The sequence below is a fragment of the Budorcas taxicolor genome, chromosome 4 (assembly GCF_023091745.1).
Source record: "Budorcas taxicolor isolate Tak-1 chromosome 4, Takin1.1, whole genome shotgun sequence".
NCBI classification, from domain to species: Eukaryota; Metazoa; Chordata; class Mammalia; order Artiodactyla; family Bovidae; genus Budorcas; species Budorcas taxicolor.
This window is the reverse complement of record NC_068913.1, coordinates 29264337-29289588: the sequence shown is the minus strand read 5'-3', so window position 1 is coordinate 29289588 and position 25252 is coordinate 29264337. Positions and strand designations below refer to the sequence as shown.

Below are 25252 nucleotides of genomic sequence, written 5' to 3'. Positions count from 1 at the left end.
GAAATTAGGAATATAATTGAGACTAAAGTATAATTAAAGACAATTGTTAAAATTTGAACACATTAATTTAAAAATCTAAAAAATATCTTTGACACTGAAAGAAAGGCTAAAATATTGGGAACAAGTCTTGAAGTGATTGAATGTTTTAACCATTGTACTTCCTGTGAAACCAAAAGTAAACTAAAATATTCTTGTACACAGTATCAAGTGAAATATTTTCTTCTTTGGCAATAAATTCACATTGTAAGATTTAGTGATTTGGCAAGATGAAGAAAATCACATTAAACACATTCATGAACAAAAAAGAAAAAAAGGCTTGATTTAAAATGACAGTTTGTCACCTAAGTTAGGATTAAAATAACTCAATAATAACTGTTTTGAGTTTCTACTAACAAAGTAGTAACTAAAATTTTCTGATCAGAAAATGATAACATTTTCAACCCAATATTAAACCATGAAGAACAGCAGCTCTTCTTCATAGCCTCTACATTTCTTTTTCTTCTTCCTAAGGCCAAAATGTCATCATTTGTTTTTTAAGAAAATCAAAGCCAAATGATAAAAATGCGAAGATTTGGTTAAACAAACAGTCAGAATTTCAGTATTTTTATCTGCAGCATGCAGAGCAACCAAACAAAGCCAAGATATTGTCCATCTCTTTGATAGACAAAGAGCCTCAGAGGTCCAGAGTGACATGCCCGAAGGCTGGCACGTGATTTGGCTAATTAAATTAAATAGCAGGAAACAGCTTTTCCATATGCGACTGCCTGGCCACACACAAACTGTAACAGTAAATCTTTTATACTAGTCAAGGAAAATGTAACCATTAAACAATATACAGTAGCAACACACCATCCAAGAATCATAAGTTGCATATCCACCTAAACTCCCTGGGCTTGGACTTTAACTGCCTAAAAACTTCCTAATTCACTTTAGGAGCTACTGAAAAGCCCATGATAATTAAACAGAATGAAAAAGAAACTCCCCTAAGGTTTATCAACACTTTAACTTAAGCCAAAATTCTGTTTTAAGGATTTATTTCTACACAAAATTAAATCAAAACCTCAATACTTCTGAAACAGAGTTAAAATTAAATCTATTGCTCATTTACCATCAATTTTACATCCTCCCTCCCCATAATCGATTGAAAATATAGAGATCTATTGAAAAAAGGAATAGAGCTTATGGAATCTCTTGAGAAAATTCTTCTTCCATGCTCTCTCTAATTCTCATCCAATTACATAATCTTCTCTAAGTCAGCCAATAAGTTCTAGGCTTTTGATTAAGACACCATGATTTTAAACATATCTATACTTTCAACTTTCTAGAAGAATTTTTCTGGTAGGTGTTATCCTTTTTTCTCAATCATGATTTTTATTAGCATTGATTTCTAATGCAAAGAACACAAACTATGAAATAGTAATTGTGTCTTACATAAAGAAGTAATTGTGTCTTACATAAAGAAGTATGGTGATGGAAAACTAGAGGCAAGAAAACTGCTTCATAGGAATCCTAAATTAGAAGATGGTAAGATAATTTTAACTTAAAGACACAGAAAATTAACAATCAGTGAAGATCATGTCTCTGTTTAAACAGAAATATTAAATACGTGGTATAATATATGGAGAAGGCAATGGCACTCCACTCCAGTACTTTTGCCTAGAAAATCCCATGGATGGAGGAGCCTGGTGGGCTGCAGTCCATGGGGTTGCGAAGAGTCAGACACGACTGAGCGACTTCACTTTCACTTTTCACTTTCATGCATTGGAGGAGGAAATGGCAACCCACTCCAGTGTTCTTGCCTGGAGAATCCCAGGGATGGGGAGCCTGGTGGGCTGCCATCTATGAGGTCACACAGAGTCGGACACGACTGAAGCGACTTAGCAGCAGCAGCATAATATACAAAAGTAAGTGGTACTCAGTATTTTTTTGGTAAAATTTTCTTTTATGGTAGCCAGTATTCAGATGTTCTAAGTATTTCATTATTTATGCTTTTCATACTTGAACTTAAGAATTTTCATTAGATTTATGATTTTTTACTATAAATATATGAAAGAGTTTACTGAATTGATGAACAATAATCTAATAAGATTATGGTATAATCTTTAACTACAAAAACATGCTCAATTTACTGGGATTCAATATTACTCAGAAAATAAAAGGGGGGGATTAGCTGGGGAGAGGGAAGGACAGAGAAAGAAAGAAAGGAAGGAGGGAGGGAGGAAATCAGAGAGGGAGAGAGTGGTGGAATCTAACTCTTCAAATTGGTTTGAAATGTTTTTGAAAATTTGCTGGCATTGCTGTTTTTAACTTAGTTTATTCTATATAATTGTAGGATGCCAAAAGGTCATCTAATACAGACAGGTTAGCGATGCCCATTCAGGCTATGTGTGTACACACCAGAAATCGATAAGAAACTATTAACCTTTGTTCCCTTCACGTATGCCTTCAGAATTAATGCATGAGTGTGCTAGGTGGCTTCAACTGTGTCCGACTCTTTGCGACTCTATGGACTGTAGCCCACCAGGCTCCTCTGTCCATGGACTTCTCCAGGCAAGAGTACTGGAGTGGGTTGCTTTTTCTGTCTCCAGGGGATCTTCCTGACCCTGGAATCAAACCCTGGTCTCCTGCATTGCAGGCAGATTCTTTACCATCTGAGCCACCAGGGAAGCTGAATGTAAAGATAACTAAAATTCCAAGAAATTTAAAGCCTAGGAGAAAATAGTCAAGCCATAAGGAAGAACTGACTTGGTAGAAGCCTGTTAGTGATCAGCTTTGAAAGTGAAGCCAGGCCTAACAGTGAGCTAAACCAGCTCCTTTCTCCTCCCCAAAATATTGTATTTGTCTCTTTATACTTTACTGAATCCCATCTTCCGGTTTCCATCCTCAACCCTGTCCCAGGGCGCAAGGTTAAGATTGTTAACTCCTTAGGATCATCTCAGGCTGTTCAGTAGAGGCCCAGAGAGTTCACCACTTGGTGAGAGAGAAAAACCAGAGTTAGAGTCAATAATTCTATAGACTTGCTCTAACAAAATTTAAAGACAAGTCTCGAAAAAGCTAAAGTGATCAATATTCTTTAAAGAAAGACAATTGATTTAAATTATCTGACATCTAATGAAAATTTACTACACAGTGAAAGGAGTAGTAAGACAAGAACAATATCTAAGAGAAAAATTAAGCAGTAGTAGCCGACACAAAAATGGCAGAGAATACAAAAGCAGAAATAGACTTAAATATAAATATGCTCAAGGATTTAAAGGAAAATATGAATATAATGAAGACATAAATGGAAATTATATATAAGAACCAAATGGAACTTGTAGATCTGAAAAATATAACACCTTAAAATGAACAATTCGATGGGTGTGACTAAAAGTTTTCACTAGGAAGAAAAGATGAGTACAGTAATATAAACTACACAAACTGAAATAGAATTAAGTGTAATAAAAAATGCCCAGAGACTTACAGACTTGTGAGACAGTATCAAGCGGTCTGATACTAGGTGTAACTGGAGTCTCCAAAGAAAGAAAGTGAAAATATTAGAATGAACAATGCTTGACATTTCCCCAAATTTTAAAAAGTGCAAAGCCACAGATACAAGAAGCTCAGTAAACAAAAGCAGAATGCAAACAAAGAAAATGGCATAGAGGTAAATTCGAATCAAGTTGTATGTGTAAAGGCTTAAAAACAAGCAGAATAAAAATACATTATCTGATTTCAAGACTTGCTATAAAGCAATGTTAATCCAGATTCTGTGGCTTTGGTGTAGATGTGCTTCCCAGGTGGTGCTAGTGGTCAAGAACTCGCCTGCTAATGCAAGTGATGTAAGGAAACTCGGATTAGATCCCTGGGTCAGGAAGATCCCCTGGAGGTGGGCATTGGAAACCCACTCCAGTATTCTTGCCTGGAGAATCCCATGGACAGAGGAACCTAGAGGGCCACAGTCCATAGTTCGCAAAGAGTTGGACACGACTGAAGTGACTTAGCATGCACACATGTAGACATATAGATCAATGGAATAAAGGAAAGAGTTCATAAATTTACTCACACACATAAGTTCAATTGATTCCTAACAACAACACCAGGATATTTCAAAGGAACAAGTACAATTCTTACAAAAACTGGTGCTGAAAACTTTGGCTACCCTAGGTAAGAAAATGATCTTCAGCCTTCCTTCATACACAAAATTATATGACTCAAAATGGCTCTTTGCCTTAAACTTAAAAAATAAACTAAAAGGAGAGAATATAAAAGCAAATCTTTCTTGGACAGGACACTAAAGCACTAATCTTAGAAGAAAAAAGTGACAGATTGGGACATACTAAAATTCAAACATTCTACTCTTCAAAATAAAAGACAAGCTATAGGTTTAGGTGAAAATATTTGCAATGTATACATACATCTAGAAATGAACTGTGTCCTGAATATATGTTATTCCTATACCCAATAATAAAGACAAATGTTTCAATAAAAAATCATGCAATATAGCTGAATTGACAGTTTACCAAAGAAGATCTACAAATGGCCAATAAGCACAAGAAAAGTAAGTCAAATCATAAGACGCCAGGGAAACACAAAGCCACGAGAATCCACTACACATCCACTAGAATATATAAAGTAAAAAAAAAAATCTGAAAATACCAAGTGCTGGCAATAGAAATTCTTATACATAGCTGATGACAGTGTAAAATATCCAACCACAAATATTTTGGCAGCTTTTTAAAATAAAGCTAAATATACACTTAACATACAAATCAGTACTACTAACCCTAGGTATTTACTCAAAGAAATACAGGCAATTGTCTACTAATACTTGAATACAATATTCACTGCAGATTTATTCACAACTGTCCATACTTGGAAACAATTTACATGCCCATCAATGGATGAATGCACAAGCAAATCGTGGCATACTGATATAATGGAATACTATTTGGCAATTTAAAAAAGACCATTTTACTGGTATGCACATGGATGGATGTCAGAAGCATTTTTGACTAAAAGAAAAGACTGAAAATATCACAGACTTTTTATGTGATTTATTTATATGAAATTCTAGAAAAATCAAAATTAATGTGCAGTGACAGGAAACAGATGGTTTGCCAGTGGCCCAGTAGAGACTGGGGGTGGGGGATTGATTAAAAAGGAGCAGGAGAGAACTCTTTACAGTATGTAAACATTCCACATCTAGATTGTGATGTATATATTTGTCAAAATTCACCAAGTATACATAGATATAAGCAGATTTTTGTATGTAAATTATACTTTTAAAAAAGTAGATTAAAAAACCAATATGGTTTAGGCTGTTAAAGTAACCAAAGTAAAATCTCATTTCAAAAATTTAATCCTAATTATGATGGGGAAAAAAAAATCCAGAACTTTAAAAATTGAACATTTTCTAGGGAAAAATATCCCAGCTTTTTAAATCTGCTTCTCTATTTAATTATGTTGAGGTACAACTAACTATTGCACATACATAAAGCTATAGGATATATAGAAATACTTAAAATATGTATCAGGTAAGGAAGATAAAAAAATAAAAGAATAAAGTTGGATATTTTCACAAGTTTGTCAGGTAATTCAAGCAATGAAGTAAAAATCAAATCATTTAAAATGTATACCAGAAAACTAAGTGCTAAATTTAATTCATAAAGTATAAAGCAGAAAAAGGAATTTGATAGCACCACTATACCATGACCAGGACATATTTAAAATACTAAAAATACAGTGTGAAATAAGTTTCTTTATCACGTTAAGTGAAAGCAATAGAGAAGACTGATGACTATTCAAACTTAGGAAGCAATTCACTTAAGATCAAGAAATCATTGCAAGATTTCTTGTTTCAAGATGGAAAGACTTAGCAAACCAAACCAGAGATAACAGAGCCCCCACTTTGCACACCATCCCAGATGAATACCCCTCAGAGCATTTTCTAAAGAAACAAAGATAGAAATTTCAGTACTCATTTATTTCACTCTGTTTTGAAAAAGAGCCCAATGCAAATATGAGAAGAAAATCTGTCACGCAGGCTCCTAGGCAAGGCAGATTTTCAGAGTTTTGCTTCTTGATCCTGTAATAGGGTGGGAAGAACTGAGTATCAACAGCTTATATGAAGACCCCCCTAAAATCAATTATTTTCCTAATCTACTCTTTGGAACTAAGATCATGTGCATCATTTATACCTAGAGTTGACTTAAATTTGGTGAATCCTTGGTTGAAAAATGATGAAATAAATCTGGGGTTCTTTTTATGGGAGGTGAAAGGAGACAGATAGAAAGGGAATGAGAGGAAGAGAGGAGACAGGTACTCACAGGGTCTCCCAGAGAACAATCCAACTAGGGTACTGCCCCTCGAGTCACGAAAGGGCTGCAGTTCAATTGATTCTAGACTGCCCACTCGCAGTCCTTGGGACAGGGAGGAAGAGCCGAAGCTGCCTCCTGCAGGGACCCATGCTGTGTATCTACTGCCATTTTCTGAGTGAGCTGGAACATCGAAAAGATGGGGAAGCACTGTTCTAAGGTTTCTTTAGTTACTGAAGAGAAAGTTATTCATTATTATAAAGTGAAACTGAGTGTGAGCTAGGCTCCAGCCAAGAAGAAAAAAGAAAGTTACTAAAGTTTCAAGAAGTTCCTAATAATATTAATAACATTTGAAAATTTTTACTCAGCATCAATTTTGCTAGCATGCACTGGTATTACTCAAATAAATCCATTTATGTTTTATAAATCCCCAATAAAGATAAAAATTGTTAATCACATTTTATAAGCCAGCAAACTGAGGCTCAGCAGAAATAAGTAATTTGGAGGTAGAGTTGCTGGCAGACAAAGTTAAGAGTTGGAACTTCAGTCCAACTAAAGAATTAGCATTGTCATCACTAGGCAGCTACACCTATAACACAGTTCCACACATGAATCTCAAGGACAGTGCCACTGTTCAAGTTTGTGGTATACACAGTCAAAACAACACATAATTTCTAGGTTCAGAAATAGTTTTCCTTAATTAAATATGCATAAAAGTAAGGTTGATTCATTCTCTTAGTATTAATAATTTTGTCTTCTTTCCAAGCCCCAAGTTCCAAAAATTATATAGACTATATGGACATAGAAAAATTAATTCAGACATACCTCATTTTATTGTGCTTCACTTTACTGCACTTTGAAGATATTACGTTTTTTTACAAATTGAAAGTTTTTGGCAAACCTGCCTCAAGTATCTATCGGTGCCATTTTCCCAACAGCTTTATTTTCAAATTAAGATATGTGTACATTTTTTGACATACTGCTATTGCACACTTAATAGACTATAGTGTAAACATAACTTTTACATGCACTGGGAAGCTAAAAAGTTAGTGTGACTCACTTTATAGCAGTGCTCTGGAACTAAATTCACAATATTTCTGAGATACCTGTACTATAAACAGGCTATGAAAATTAAGATATTGTATTTTTATCTAAAAATTTCCATCAGATACTATAATTGAATAATGATTAATACAGAACACAAATTAAGAAAATAAACTCGTAAGTTCTGGGCAGTAGCAAATAACAAATTCATCAAGAAAAAATTTTCATCATTTACACCTAGCTGAAAATGAAACAGTAACTATTATTACTAGAGCCAGCTTAAGGAAAATGTTACTAATGCAGACATTCAACACAATAAGTAGTCCAACAAGTGAAAACTGAATCTACATTTCACATTAGAAAACAAAAGTGAACCTGTAATCATGACATGGAAGAAAATATCCTTTAACCATTAAGAAATCTGAATAAGAGAAATGTAAAACAAAAATCATTCAAACAGGATTTAATTGAGTACTTCAGAAATTCCTTCTGTGGTTCCAGGAGCACTGTGTATTTTCCCTTGCTTTAAAAGGCAAAATGGTATGATGACAGAAAGGTAATAATAAAAGAAAAAACTATGTGGTAAGTCCTATGGAATTGATTCTAAGTTGACAGAATAGTATGGGTGGGTTAGAGAAATCAGAGAAAGAAAATTTTGAAAAAGGAAGTTAAGGACTTTTTGGGGAGTGAAAAAGTTTGCTGAAACTCACGCAATTGGAACTCCAAATTGGAAATTTGCTTCGCATGGAAAGTGATTTTTGGAAAGGATAAGTTACCACTCAGAATATAAAGGTTGAATTATGAGGACTGAAACTGGATGATAGCCTTTCGATAAAGAGATTAGGAAGACATTACTGTAGGTTATGCCTTAGAGAATGGAAAAGCGGCATTGTAACTTGACAGTAAGTTAACTGAATTAGTAAAAGAGGATACTGATAATGAAAGGAAGCTCTTGCAATGATTTGTTTTTAGAAAGGAATTTTAGTATTAATGATGGTAGTGACTGGGAAAAACAGAGCCAAAGACAGAGTAAAGAAATATGATGGCAAGGAAAGCAGAAATAGGAGTGCCAACTGCTTATAAGAGATAAAGAAGGTTAGCTGTTAGCACAGGGAACTATAGTCAATATCTTGTAATAATCTATAATGGAAAATAATCTCAAGAATAATTTGTGTATACATAAAACGGAATCACCTTGCTATGTACCTGAAACACTGTAAGTCAACTATACTTCAATATAATATATATTTTCAGAAAAAAATAAAGAGATAAAGGAGATGATCAAAGGTGGCTTGATCCCACCTTTGTGTCTCAATGGTGGTTTGAGAGACAGAAATGGAAGAGTGAGAGGCAGCAGTGCACTTTCAGAAGATAAACTTATCAGCTGAGATGAGTAGAGTAGTGAGTGAACTGTCTTTAAGACTGACAGTATTAATACAACACATTGATAGACTTTGAGTTGTCTTTAAGGCAAACAGTAAAGAGATCCTTAAACCCTTAAGGTGCCACAGATCTCATTAACACATTTTATACCTATTTATTAGACTAAATAACAGCAATAGAAAGATATTGGCAAGAGCAAATATTCATTTGTTCAGATTTCATATCCAACTAGTTCCAAAATGAGGTAGTGAGATCCATCTATTAACATGAGAGGAAGATGATCTAAAAGCAGTGTTGTATACTAACAGAATGCAGATCACAAATGCAAGCTACATATACAATCTTAAATACTCTAACAGCCACATTAAAGGAGGAAAATAAGGCAAGAGACATAAATTTTAATAATGTTATATAACCTAATACATTAACAATACTATTTTTTATGTGGAACCAATATATGTTTTCGGTGTTGTTGTTTTAGTCTGACTCTTTTGTGACCCCAGGGATTGTAGCCCACTCGGCTCCTCTGTCCATGGGATTCTCTAGGCAAGAGTACTGGAGTGGGTTGTCATTTCCTTCTCCAGGGGATCTTCCTGACCCAGAGGCTGAACACAGGTTTCCTGCATTGTCAGGTGGTTCTTTACCACTGAGCCACCAGGGAAGGCAGTATGACATCATTACTTAGGTATTAATAAATATATTTTTATACTATGTCTTTGAAATCTGATGTTTTATTAAATCATATCTCAATTCATATCAGTCACATTTTAAATTTTCATAGCTACACGTGGCTACCAGTTTGGAAATACAAATACAGGATTCTTTGCAGAACTTCCTTCAACAGGAGAACAAAAGGCAAAGACTTGAACATAATAACTTCATCACAAAATTTAAATGCAATGCAGACATAAGTAAAAATGATAACACCAAGATAGAATTTTCAAGTTATATAAATGAAGAACAATAAATTTGATTTAGTTTCTAAAGATCACAAGGAAAAAAACATTTCTTAAAGGAAAAATATAGAACATTTTCCAGTTTATATTAGATGTAATAAACATCAAGATTATAGCATTTAATTGACAAGAAAAAAAAAAAAAGGAAGTACCATGGAAATCTTGGAAGCAACAGGGAACACCAGGATAGTGGAAAAGCAAGACCAGATCAACCAGAAATGAGGTAAATGGAGATGATGCAAGAGCAAGTGGAGCTCAACAATCAGTAAATTCTCATCTCTTAAAAAAAAATACACAAAGCAGGGAGAAATAAAAACAATGTATATAACTCAAAAAAGATCAAATACCTAAAAGTAAGTTATAAAATTATACAATGCTTAGAAGGAAACGTAGGTACAAATCTTTGCCACATTAAGCAACATATTCATAACAAGATAAAAAAATAGATGAATAGACTTCAATAAAGTTAAAAATGTTTGTGCATCAAAAGACACTATCAGGAAGATGAGAGGACAACCCACGGAATGGGAGAAAATATTTGCAACTCATATACATGATAATGGTCTAGCATCCAGGTGGCACTAGTGGTAAAAACCTGCCTGCCAACACAGGAGACAGAAGAGAGTGGGTTCCGTCCCTGTGTAGGGAAGATTCCCTGGAGGAGGGAGGGCCTGGCAACCCACTCCAGTATTCTTGCCTGGAGAATCCCATGGACAGAGGAGCCTGGCAGGCTACAGTCCCCAGGTTACAAAGAGTCAGACACAACTGAAGCAACTTAGCATGCACAACCAGAATATATTTAAAATCTCTTATGACTCAACAGTAAAAAGACAGGGCAATTAAAAAGTGGGCAAAAGCAGGGGAAGGAGAGCATGGGACAAACCGAGAGAGTAGCTTTAAAACATATATTACACTATGTACAATAGATAGCTAATGGGAAGTTGCTGTACAACAGGAGGAGCTCAGCTCAGTGCTCTCTGACAACCTGGCGGGGGGAGGATGGGGGGGGAGGCGGAGTTGCAGGGGAGGTTCAACAGGGAGGGGACACATGTATACTTACGGCTGATTCACGTTGTTGTACGGCAGAAGTCAACACAATATTGTAAAGCAACTGTCCTCCAATTAAAAATAAATGTTAAAAAATCATAATGCCAGAAAGGCTTTTCTGCCTGCCCTAGTTCACGTGGTGAGATTGTAATAAAGATGCTGAGAGAGGTTTAAATGTTTAAAAAAAAAAATGGGCAAAAGACCTAACTAGGCATTTCTCCAAAGAAGATAAGCAAATAGTAACTAAACGAAAAAAATGTTCAACTTCATTAGTCATTAGTGAAATAGAAATCAAAACAACAATGAACAAACATTTCACCTCCACTAGGGTGATAACAATAAAAAAAAAGAAAAAAAGAAAATAACAAATGTTAGAGAGGATGTGGAGAAATTGGAACTCCCCATGCATTGCTAGTGGGAATATAAAATAGTTTAGCCACGGTGGAAAACAATTCAGCAGTTCCTTAAAACTTAAACAGAGTTACCAGATGACCCAGTAATTTCACACTTAGGTCTACATACCATCAAACCCTGAAAACATGTTAGAACAAAAATTTGTACACAAATGTTCACAGCAGCATTACTCATAAAAGCCAAAAAATGAAAGCAATCCAAATATCCATCAACTGATGAAGAGGTAAGCAAAATGTAGTGTATTCATACAACCGACTATTATTCAAACGTAAGAAAAATAAAGTGCTGATACCTGATGCAACATGGATGAACCTGAAAATGATATGAAAAGTGAAAGAAGCTAGACATAGACTCACAAAAAGCCACACAGTATATGATTTCATTTATATGAAATGTCCACAAAAGGCAAATCTATAGGCACATAAGTTAGATGAGTGATTCCTAGGAGTTGGAAGAGAGCGTATGAAGAGCGATCACTTAACTGTACAGCATTTCTTTGAGGTGATGAAAAGGTTCTGGAATTAGTAAGTAGTGATCACTGTATATCATCGTGCATATATTATTATTATTTTTTTGCTTAGTCACTCAGTTGTGTCTGACTCTGAGACCCCATAGACTAGAGCCTGCCAAGCTCCTCTGTCTATAGGATTCCCCAGGCAAGAATACTGGAGTGGATTCCATTCTCCAGGGGATCTTCCTGACCAAGAGATCGAACCTGGGTCTCCTTCATTGCAGGCAGATTCTTTACCATCTAAGCCACCAGGGAAGCCCACAAATATACTAAAAACCACTGAATTCTACACTTTAAAATGGTTAAGAGGGTGCATTTTATGTTATATGAATTTCATCTCAATAAAACACACACACACACACACACACACACACACACACAAAGAACATACCACAAATAGCTCAGAAATTCTGAGGAAAAATAATTTGCAAAGTCTTGGTGAATTAATACTCTATAATAGGTTAAGAGGGGTTCCCTGGTGGCGCTAGTGGTAAAGAACCTTCCTGCCAATGCAGGAGATAATAAGAGACCCTTGGTCAGGAAGATCCCCTGGAGGAGAGCATTGCAACCTACTCAAGTATTCCTGCCTGGAGAATCCCATGGACAGAGGAGCCTGGCAAGCTGCAGTCCATAGGGTTGCAGAGTTGGACACAACTGAAACAACGCAGCACGCACACACACAACAGGCAAAGAAATTATTCAATCAGAAGAGAGAAACTAAAAGGACAAAAATCGAAGAAGTAACTGCAGTAAATACAGAAACCTATAGTTATACTACAACTATACTCAGCCTATAGTTGAGTTAACATGCAGGTGAAACAGAACAATATACAAGAAATACAAGACAGTCGACTATGAAAACAATGAATCGGGAAATCCAAGGATTATAGGTAAAAGCTATGAAAAATCAAGACACATTTTAGGAAGTGGTTTAGGGCCCTGGCAGCCTCCAGAGCACAAAGGGCTTGAAAAACATAGATTCCTGCACTCTTAGGACAAGACCAGAACCTCTGTGGGGTGCGGTCAGAATACCAACTGTCAACAGATTCCCTCAAGACAATCTCTATGCATCTTTCAATAGGAAAACCACTTAGGAGGTCTACAACTCAAGACAAACATCCTTGTTTTTCCTTTTTACAACATCTATATTGACTTCTGTGGGCTTCCCTGGTGGCTCAGCAGTAAAGAATCCACCTGCCAATACAGGAGATGCTTGTTTGATCCCTGGGTTGGAAAGATCCCCTGGTGACGTAAATGGTAACCCACTCCAGTATTCTTGCCTGGAAAATCCCAAAGACAGAAAAGCCTGGTGGTCTACAGTCCATGGGGTCACAAAAAGAGCCAGACATGACTTAGCAACTAAACAACAACAATCTCTTTACTTACAGCAGTGACCGAAAGAGGAAACTGATTCAAAACAGTTTGGAAATGCTGATGGGCAAAGAGAGAGAGAAGAAAGCGCTAACGATTTCATGAACTTGGACATGAAAGGAGAGTTGTTGCACAAATACAGCTCAGTGGTAGAGGCTGAGAACAAGGACTGGTATGGGATTGCCGAGGTTCAAACTGGAGCCAGACTGCCACTGACTGGGTGACCTTGATTTGATTTGACTTATTCTGTGTCCCAAGGCCCTCATCTCTACAATGGGACAATAATACTGACCCTGTAAGGCTGTTGTGAGGACTAATGTGTTAACAGATGTAAAGTGTTTATAACAATACCGAGTACATAATATATTTGCAACAGTTAAAAATAAAAGTCTTCTTGTAAATCAAATGGTCTTCCAAAGTTGCATTGTCTAAAGCCTACCATCTACAAGCCTTAAAGAAATTATTATAAAGTGAGAATAGACAACTTTTAAAACATAAATAAATTCTGAAGAGTCACATTTCTCATATCCTGTTTCATTTGTCTGAGTTCTTTGATTGCCCCCCACCCATACTTTCCCTTTAAAACCCAGTTGGAGGAATGATAAATAATAAAGGGAATGGTAATCTACCTCTCAAACTCTTTATCTTGTGTGTGTGTGTGTGTGTGTGTGTGTGTATGAAATTCTAATTGGTTATAATATAATCGGTTATAATTTGTAAACCTGGATTATTTATCATTGTTAACCCATCATTATATATGCACAATTGTATATTTCTGTTAGTGGAAAAAGTCACAAAGGAATGCCAAATTAAAAAAAAATACTCTTGTCCACCTATATATCTGTTGAAGAGTTGGTTTCAAAAAAATGTTTAGTATCTTAATTCCTTTTTGACATATTTTAGAAAAAAAATAAGTATGAAGAAACAATTTTTTTTTTAAAGCTGTCTTTCTTAAAACTATATAAAGTAGCAGTCTCCATTTCAGCAGCCCCCTTCACCAAGCAGGCAGGCCTTGACGAATAGAGGAAGAAGCGTAAATGGTTATTCATTGTTGGCAAAAACTATTTTCTTCAGAAAATAGAAGAGCTTCTAACATTGATACGTACTGAAACAGTCCCTTTACACTTGTGAAATCAAATGTATAGTATAAAATCATTATCTAATTGATTTCTCCAGCTTTTTAAGGATCTCTAGAAGCAAGTAATCTTACAATTTTATAGTCCAAAGGCAGTTTTCAGGAAATTATGACTAGCATCAGTGATATTTCCCACAAGTCTGACCAAATTATCAAATTTACAGGCTTACAGAATGATAATCCATTTTGTAATAGTAAATGATATTAGCTACAGAATTAGAGTAGTTTTAACTCATGTGACACTACTGAAGTTTAGATTAAGGGAACTGAAGAATATAAGACAAATATTTTTAACTTAGTGAACCAAATACACATAATAACAGATTATGAAGTAATGTTTTGCTTGCAACTGAGCAGAAAACGAGCAATGAGCATGGCTCCTGTATGGTCCAGGCCCCTTCACCTGACTCAGGCTCAGGCTCAGGCTTCATATTACTATTATAATAATTGTTTCCATATAAAGGGAGGTCATTTAATTACTCTTTTCTTTATATACTGTCGCTTTGTACTTGTAGGTCAGGTTCTTATAGTAATAGATATAACTATTATGATACAGAAAATTATTCATTTTAATATTTATTGAGTGTTTGTTATATCAAGGGATTATATTAACCTTTTTAAAAAGAATTTTTAAAGTGACTGATATCTATTTATATAAAATTTTATATTTAGAAGTTGACATCAAAGATGATAACATATGAAATAGGCCACACAGGGAAAATAAAACTGCAACAAATTTTACATGTGTCTGTTATCTGATAATGGCTGCTGTAAATTGGTTAAAGTGACTATTGTTGGATTTATTATTTTTAACGGCATTAGAAGTAACTGCTCAAAGTATCTTTATTTTCTTGTTTCAACAAAGAATGGCAATATATTTTGGTATATGAGACCTAGTGCATGAGTTTCAAATTCAATTAAATATATCAAGTTTACACAAAGCCATATGTATGAAAGGGGATCTTTTAAAAAAAACTTTATTTGAGAAAGGAAGAGACTTATAACAGAAGGCAAGAAGAGAAACATACAAACAATATATTTACAACACAAAACAAGAGATCACCTTCAAGGGTGTTAATTATAATAAATACAGTAGATTTTAAAAGAGACAATTACCAATTAGTTCTAAGATTATTTAAGTCCAGCTTTCCTTTTTACTGGTTCCAGGTAGTTTCTTGATTAAATTCAAAGACTATCAAATTCAAACAATTAATGTCCACCAACTGTACTGATGAAGCTCTCTCAAATGACACTATAAAAAATAGTTTTTTTTTGTTTGTGATTACATATCTTTGCAGTAATATTATACAAAAGCCTGCTCAGCCACATGTTCCTCCCCAAATAAAATGTATTTTAAAAGATGCACTATCCCTTTTTTATGAGATTGCAAAAAGATTTTAAATAAAATGTATATTTATGAGATGGAAAAAATATAAAATTTTATCTTAGGAATGCCATATTTTTAATGCAAAACAACTGACAAAAAGTCATTTTAATCTGAAGGAATATATTAACCAAAATATGTTGGTAGTAGGAAGTGTTGCCTATTATAACTATTTGTCAAATTATCGAAGGACTTTCATTATATGGAAAAGTTTTAAACATTCTAACTTCTAGTTATGTTACTTTACTTTGAATGGAGACTTTTTAAAAAAGGATAATGTATCTTTAGCAGTAACCTTTTTTAAGAAATATTTTTAAATGTCACAGCAAAATGTAAACAACACGTGCCAGTAACATACAGTTATACAAGGTCTACATTTGGCAAAACTGCTATATCTCCTTTGAAACAAGATACTACACCTTAAAATACCTCGGATTTAGAAATATAAATATTTTAATAGAAAAAAACCTCACAAAGATTCTAGGTCAATTTGGATTATCCATATTAAAGGGGTCTTAATACAACGAATCTTTAACTAGCTTAACAAAAGTAAACCTATAAAACAAGGTAAACATATCAAAAGAGAGTATGAAGGAAATGTTCCAGTGAAAAGCTTCCTTAATAATTTCCCTACTCGCGGTGTTATTTTCTTAGACAATAAATCAATTCATAGAGTGCCCTTTAAAAACAGACAGAGTAAAACACTATCCTCCGTTTTTTTTCCCTACATTCCTCAGTACATGAATCACTTGGACTTCCTGTTTCCACAAGGCATTTCCTGTTCAGCCTCATAGAAACAGTTTTCTGTAGAACAGCAGGAACCTGACAAAGAACTGACTTAAATAAACAGTCTTCTGTTGCCTTCAAAGTTGTTTGCATTTCATAGCATCAAAGGACATAGTCCTTCTGAAGGTGCATTATGTACAAGTGGATTCTTTTGTTAAACCTAACTTTCCTAATTTTTTATTTGCCAAAATAGTATGGTACACATTGTGTCATTATGGAATTATACTGAAGAGATCCTAGTGATAATGATTATCAAACGTGACACATCTTCTTCTTTTAAACATGATTTTTGACTTCAGATCAGATAATAATCATACTGTTACTATTTTTTCCACAGCTGGAGATACAATATTGTATCTGATTGGACCATAAAGCGGCACGTTAGTTCTTGCCAACATTTGCATCTGCTTCATTTGATCTTTTCCAATAAACAATGTCATCAAATAACACAGGATAAAAATGAAATGAGCAGTACTCGGTGAGACATAGTGTGATATTTAAAATACTTCGCATCTATATATTTAGAACCACCTCTATTCCTAATATTTTCAACTGCAATCTATACAATAACCTAGGACTACTGGCATAGTAACCAGAACATTTCACTTAACAAAAAAAGAGAGAGGAAGGAAGGGGCTGACTAACTTTAATAGGGTTCAAGACTGTAGTATGATACATTATGTACAACAATGTGAAAATTGAATTCTACATATCAAAAAAAATCAATAACTAATAAAATGTTTCATTGATCAGACTGGAAAACTATCCAGCAGTCACTGACCTCAACAGATAAACTAAAACCAACAGTGAGTTCGTTTTCCTTAGAAGTAATTGGTGGGTCAGGCTTTGGGATGAATTAAAAGCCTATTAATCACTTGGATACTGATGTAGTATAATTTTAGTGTAACAGGTATTTCCTTAACAGTAGAGTTTCAAGAAACCTTGCTATCCATATAGAGATCAGTATATAGAAAGATCTATATATAGATATATCTGCATTAATCAGAATCCTTAAACACTAAAGTCAAATCATTCAGAGATATAAATGGATAGGAAATAATATCCATTTACCAAAACCAGCAATGCATTTCATATTCAGATAATGACTTTAATTACAAATCCTGGAGCTAAATCTTTGCCTATTACCTGTTGCATAAAAGCAGCCTGCTCCCCAGATTCCATTTCCTGGATCTGAGCATCTTCATCACTGTCCACGGGTTCCTCCTTGACCTTCACAGCACCAGCTTGTCCCAATGTGTCATCCACACAAGCACTGCTGTCACGCCTAGTGCTGTTGCCACTAGAGGGCGCTCTGTCTTCCTGCATCGCTTGGTCCCCCTGAAGCTCTTCCTCTGCTTCCTCGAGGTGACTGCCTGGTTGCTTCAGTTGTTCAATAGATTTCGAAAGCAGCTAGAAGAGAGTGTTCAGGGGTTCAATATTCAGTGGTTCTTGGCGGTAACAGAGCAGTAATATATCCCTGGATTTCCTATAATTCTACCTCAGTACACCCTGATTTCTAATCTCTGAGGATCATTTTCTGAATGAATTTGTATGCAGTGAAATTCTTCAGTAATACTAAATCTGAAGCAGTCCCACCAATTCCATACTGTATTGGTGTCCTAGGCAGGGAATGAGGTCTTTTAATGTCTTTTTTAAAAAAATGGTTCACTGTTTAACCGACTTAAAAAATGGTGGGAAAAGGGCAAATAATGAACTTTTCCTTTGGAAACCATGAAACTGTCACAAAGGACAGGTTGTAATGAATCAATTTAATCCAGGCAAACCTGAGAATTTTTTTCCCTAAAAGAATAAAGTATAACAGAAATAATATTAATAGAGAGGTAATGAAAAACTTCCCCAATCTCATTTTCCAATAAATGGCAACCACAGTATAAGACAGTAGCACAAATTCTAAGAGTGTTTCTTGTCTGTTAATTTTCCTATACCTAAATGGTCAAATGATAAAAGACCTATGTATACTTCTGAAAAATGGAAATATTGACTTTGAAATCTTGAACTTCAAAAAGATGCAGAATTTAGTGATAGCACAAATTTTTTATTAATATCCAAATATAAATTAAAGAATAGGAACATAACAAGGAATCAATTTTGAATTTGAAAATTATTTAGACCTTTTATTTTGTAAATTAAATCATATTTAATCTCTCGAAGTATATGAATTATAATTTAAAAAGATAATTGGCAATACACCTAAATTGAACAATAGCAAAATGCCATGGTATAAAAACTTGTTATATGGGGAAAAATTCTCAAGATGATTTCATCTCACATAGGCCTTTTGGTTCATTTGACAAGGAGCCTACTGACTGGTTATCTGCAGATCCTGAACTGTGTTTCAAAGAGTGGTTAGAATTTCCTGCTGAGTCAGTGCCCATTTACGCAACATACCAACTATTGTGATGAGCAGCACGGTTAGAATACCAACACAAAAATCATGAATACAGACTTTTCTATGAAAAAATTCAAATTTATCTCCCACTCACACCTATGTTTTGCAAAACTAGACACATCCTGCAGTTTAGAATATATAAGGACTCAAATTTTGAAGGGTGTCTTAACCTCAGACTTTTCTCCAGTGCTCACAACCTCAAATGGCCTTGCGTATGCTGACAAAGCCCTTCAATTTCACTGTAGTAAGAATTATACTGGGAGTTTTCATTCATTCATTCAGCGAGTATTTACTGAGTGCCAACTATGTTTCAGACACTCTGCTAGGCACTGGGGAAACAGCCATTGTCCTGCCCTCAGGGAGCTTTCAGTTTCGAGTGTTAGAAAGGCACCAAACAGATGCACAAATTTATTCTTATTTTCAAGTATGGTAAATGATACAGGGAGCAATACAGCATGTTATAAGAATACACACTAGCTGAAACAGGAGAGAGGCGATTTAGGAAAGTTTCACTGAGGAGGCTGAGACATCAGAGATGAAGGATGGACAGGAGGATGTGGATGTGTGTGAGGAGTGGAAATCAGGGGAGGGAGCACTTCTGGCAGAAGGCACAGTGTGTGACTGGAGGAGAGCCCAGTGTGTCTGAGCAACTGAAAGGTCAGTGCAGTTTGAGCACAGGAAGACAGGGAGAGAATGCTGGAAGATGATTCTGGAAAGAGTGACCCAGTTTATAATATATTTGAGTTGTGAATAAGATTCTAGAGAAATAAAATATAACTTAGGATAAAGCATACATAAGACACAGATTTTGGAGAAAAGAGACAATATATTATTCCTGAAGTCTGACTATACAATTGTAAAACTCCACTTAATTGGCTAGAAAAAGAACATGTAACACCATAGAAAAGAAGCAGGGTTTTAATTGAAAAGCTCCAGGTTTAGCTGGAACACCAGGGATAAGAACGTTCGGTGACAAACATCCACTCGTTCTTCAAGAGAGAGGTGGACAGTTACAGAGAAAGAGATCACCAGCCAGGCTTGCTACCTTAACCTCATCACTCACCTAAGACAACATATAAGAGCAGGTTAGAGGATTTTTTAGGGAGAAGACATTAAATTAGAAAACATATCAGTCAGGTGAAGGAGACTGCAAGAGTCCCTTCGAGACACTATCTTCCAGATTGTTGCAATTCGTCTTCTGGATGTATGCTTGCTGAGCTGTGGAAATTCCCCCTCTCGACACCCAAGTTTAGCTGGAAAAGTTCACGGGAGCTAGTGCATCAGGGCTGATGAGCCAACGATACTGGTGGGTCAAACAGATGCCTTCACAAGGTGGTCAAAAGATTCTCCCCGTAAGAGCCTCTGTGAGGGCAAGAGGATAAAAACAGCAAAACTCTATGGGTGTGTGGCAATAGGACAGGAACTAGGGGCCATTCATGAAGGTCAGCCAGGGAGCACGTGTGACCAGTGTCCAGGAAATGCCACGTCAAAAGTTCCTGCTTCCTAGGGGTGACTCTGCATCTTGTCTAGCTTCTGGATGTCTGACCACAGGGAGTATTTAATAACCAAGAGGAAGTCACAGATACCACCCGCTAAGTAAAAAGACTTTTCTGTTGCTATTTCTCTCCTCAGCTTCAGTTCCAGCATGGCCTCTCAGGGTCCTGACCTCATAACCGCCAATGGTCTTATCCTCCATTCTACTTCAGCTCCCAGTGACCTGGCCTTTGTTGGTGGCTGTACATGCTCTGAAACCTCAGTTTCAGACATTTGTTTCCTCGGGTTCATCCTCAGAATATTTTGACCCAGACCACTCCTCACCTCTGGAGGGTTCTCCAAGCTATTGAACCTACATTTTCCCTGCCTGTCACCTCCACCACCCTTGTTCCTCAGCTTCCCTCCTTGCTGGACTAGGTTCCATTCTCCATCATTAAAAATCACTCCCTTATTACTATCGTCAACTCCCTTGCCTTTTCAATATGGATTTTCCTGTATGAGTAAGACTTCCAACCTTGGTTAATATTAAATCTCTGCCAAACCCAAGCAGCTGAATAAGCTAGGAAACAAATAAACAAATTACAATCATGCTGAGTGTTTTGCTTCATATCCGTGATCATAACCCTCAAATGGACCCTCAGTGCTGACGGGAAATAACTACACTTCTCTAGCTAATTTTCTCTCACTCTCAATGACAACTTCAAAGTACCTCCTTTCTCCACAAACTCCTACTATCTAGACCTTTTCCTCACTCCTGCTATTTTTGCTTATTTCAGTGAGAAAACAGACATTTAAAAATAGAGAAATTCAACATTCTGCTACCAAGCTGTCCCACTCACCCTTACTCACACAACAGTGGAAGAAAGGTCTGCATCCCTATCTTAGTCCAGCCCTCAGCTTAATGCTCTGGGTCCTGTCCGTCCCTACAATTTTCCACCCTGCTCTCCATCACTCATATCCCATCTCTGCTGGAGTGCTTCCACTTGGTCACCTTCAGTCTTACTATCTGTCTTAAATGTAACCTCCCTGGGTCCCACCCTCACCCTCTCAGAAAAAAAACAAAAAACAAAAACATTATGTACCTTCCTTCACAGTAAATTTCCCTGAGTTATTTCTCTTCATTGTCTTCATTTTTTCTTCTCACAGTCTCTTTAGAATTCACTCAAACTAGGCTTTTACCCACACTGCATGTGTGCTGTTTCAGTCATGCCTGACTCTTTGCGACCCTATGGACTGTGGCCTGACAGGCTCCTCTGTCCACGGGATTCTCCAGGCAAGAATACTGGAGTGGTTGTCATGCCCTCCTCCAGGGGATCTTCCCAACCCAGGGATCGAATCTGTGTTGCCTGTGATTCCTGCATTACAGGCAGATTTTTTACTGCTGAGCCACTGGGGAAACCCTAATTGACTGAAATCTCTCTTGTTAAAGTCAGTAAGTGAAAGTGAAGTTGGTCAGTCATGTCCAACTCTTTGCGACCCCATGGATTGTAGCCTACCAAGCTCCTCGGTCCATGGAATTTTCCAGGCAAGAGTACTGGAGTGGGTTGCCATTTCCTTCTCCAGGGGATCTTCCCAACCCAGGGATTGAACCTGGGTCTCCTGCATTGCAGGCAGACATTTTACTGTCTGAGCCACCAGAGTAATGACTGCATAAATACCAAATCCAGTGGCACTTGAAATCAGATATTAACAGGAGCAGTCAGGATGAAGCATTTTTGGAAAGAAAACATGACAAAATCAAAGCATCTTTGAAAGTAAGAGATTTATATTACTAATGGTAGTGCAGCCAAAGAATAGACAAGATATATGTGAATTTACTGAAATATAATTTCCCATTGATAGAAAATATGTCAAAAAAAATCTTTAATACTGACAAAATGCTGAGTGTTCACAGGATATTTCATATGTTCATTTAAACCGAAAACCTTTAACAGAAACTCTGGTCTGTTAATGTACTCCTGAAGTCACTGGAATACCTAGAAATCGCATCATGTAGCCCATGGATCAAATTTGATCAGTATTTACCACCTCGTTGACATAGAGGCACACACGAAAGTGTGTATAACGATTTCCAGTGTGCAATGCAGAAACAGTGCTGTTTGTTCCCGTGCCTCTGGCTTCATCTACACTTCTGCTGGACTTGAAATATGAGAGAAATAAGTGCCAGAATGGATAATGCTGTGATAACTGGATGAGAAGGCCAGATGGCAAAACAATTATCTTCTAAGGGCAGAATTCCTTACTGGTTTGTAAAAGAAACATTTCTTGATACAAAACAGTGACTTATGAGTGGAGATCATATAGATATAAAATGTTGGAGTTGAAAATTTTCTAACAACATTCTTCAAATTCTTATTTTATACAGAAGGGATTTCATGCCCTCCAAAAGCCAAATCATCTCCAGAAAAGACACCTAGAACGTTTTATACCTTCCATTCTGAAACAGCTATATTCCAACAACAACTGAATTCATATAAACAATTCCAATGTCTCCCCTCAACTCCAAACTTACATAATTCAGCTGCTTGCCTAATGTTATCCCTTAGATCTAGAATCTCCAATAGGTATCAAAAACTTTAAGTAGCTCAAAGATAACCTTTATTCCATTTGTACCCAAATGTATTGATCACCTAATTTTCTTTCTCTGAGTAAACAACATACCCCGGTTGCACAAACCAAAAATCTGGAATTTATCCTTGTTTCACTCTCACTTCTTTTCATAAATATCTGAAAACTTAGTTTGTACTTAGCAATAAAGCTTTGACATGTTTCCCCCCGCCAGGTTATAAAGTGAATGCCAACATCCACATGAATAATAACTATGTCTTTTTCACTATTTCTGCAATAAAATGTGCTCTTTGTGACGTTTCTAAAAATACAAAAGAAATAAATGGGATCTCCTGGAGACAATTTTGCAAACTATAAACGCATAGAGGGAGTTAATCTAAACTTCTTATTTGAGGTATCTGACTCAAGCTGATTTTGCTTAAACAGTCAAATTTGTTGGAGTGGAAAATTAGCAATTAACATCAAGAAAATATGCAAACAAAAGTCTCAGAAGATCCACCTGCCAGGTTTGACTTATTTTGGATTTTAAAAATAAAGAGTTAACTTGGTATGATTTGCAAGTTTCTGACTATTTACGATTTAATCCAGTGTTTGGACTATGCTGTGCTCTATGTGTTTTTGAACTACAACTATGACCATTACCAAGAAGGTATGGGTTAACCCTTCTCTAATTTGTACTGTCGCTCAGGGGCCCCAGCTACAGAGAGGAGCTGTCTGCTGACTCTCAGTGGGGTAGCAGGGTCTCTTTTTGGTTGAACATCTGGAGGTGATCCCCCAGCAAAGCCGGCTGTTGCCTTGCTGGCTAGAAAACACAAGAAGAAACATCTGTGTGACAGATAAATGTGTACGCCTGTGTAATCTCGGCTGAGGCTCCATCTGTAAAACACACCCTGTGTCATTCGTCTGACGCCAGGTGAGTTACTCTGGTGGGGAGCCCAGCTGAGATGAAGAAGACGATGGCTGAGCTGCTGCTTCTGCCCCTTTTATCTTTGCTCATTCCCATCTGTCAGTGTGGCTCTGTGTTCTCCACGCTGTGTGTGTGTGCTCAGTCGCTTCAGTTGTGTCCAGCTCTTTACAACACTATGGACTGTAGCCTGTCAGGCTCCTCTTTCCATGGGATTCTCCAGGCAAGAATACTGGAGTGGGCTGTCATGCCCTCCTCTAGCGGATCTTCCATGCTACTATACAGCAGTGTCAGTTCAGTTCAGTCGCTAGGTGTGTCTGACTCTTTGCGACCCCATGGACTGCAGCACGCCAGGCCTCCCTGTCCATCACCAACTCCTGGAGTTTACTCAAACTCATGTCCATCGAGTTGATGATGCCATCCAACCATCTCATCCTCTGTCATCCCCTTCTCCTCCCGCCTTCAATCTTTCCCAGCATCAGGGTCTTTTCAAATGAGTCATTTCAGTATAGCAAGTGTACTGAACACTAAGAAGGCTGCAGACGGTCCATGACCATTCCTCATTATAGTACTCACATACAGGCTCACACTGGAGATTTTACAGACCAGATAGCACGATCATTTATCCAGATCTCTAATGTCTTCTAGTATTACAACTCGACTCTTCAATTCCTATCAATCCCTGCCAGGGTAATAAGTATAGCAAGTCCATAATTTCAATATTTTATATTTCATGTTGAACACTATATATTCTATTAGCAAATGGTGTAAAATTCGTTAAATAAAAAAATTGTGCCCCACTCCAGTACTCTTGCCTGGAAAATCCCATGGACAGAGGAGCCTGGTAGGCTACAGTCCATGGGGTCGCTATGAGTCGGACACGACTGAACAACTTCACTTTCACTTTTCACTTTCATGCATTGGAGGAGGAAATGGCAACCCACTCTAGTGTTCTTGCCTGGAGAATCCTAGGGACGAGGGAGCCTGGTGGGCTGCCGTCTATGGGGTCGCACAGAGTCGGACACGACTGAAGCGACTTAGCAGCAGCAGCTAATCTTTACACCTTAACCCATTAATTCAACGTGTAAGTTACATTGTTTGATATAAGTCTAGAAGCTAACATAAGCACAGCGCTTTTGAATAAAATATCTTTAAAAATTTTATATTTTTAACTTTAGCCACAGAAATCCCACATGTCCCCACAAATATTTTCAGAAATGAATATCAAACTAAGCACAGAAGTATATAAGGAGTAAATCTGTTTCGGATAGACATCTGATTTTCTGAAATTGTCAACAAATCATTCAGCACAAGTGTTTGAATTAAACTATGCAAAATGACCTTTGACCCTACTCATCACTTTCTTATTTTGCCTCAGATTTTAAGACAGATTTTCTTGGGGAATGGCAAAAGGACAAGCATTTTTTTTTTCTTTTAAATACATGTAAAATACTTCTCTTGGAAAATAAAACTTTTCCCTTAAGCTCCAAGGAAACTAGATTTAAAAATAATGATAAAATTCTGTCTCAACTCACAAATAGATTAGGTA

At 36.5% G+C, this 25252-nt stretch overlaps 1 protein-coding gene across 1 annotated transcript in view; it reads right to left on the bottom strand.

Annotated features, from left to right (window-relative positions):
* HDAC9 (histone deacetylase 9) overlaps positions 1 to 25252 on the bottom strand; it is a 584217-nt gene that overhangs the window by 356734 nt on the left and 202231 nt on the right. The window contains exon 12 of the mRNA XM_052639177.1: positions 17474 to 17737. Within this exon, the coding sequence (XP_052495137.1) occupies positions 17474 to 17737 (264 nt within the window). The remainder of the gene's footprint in view (positions 1 to 17473; positions 17738 to 25252) is intronic.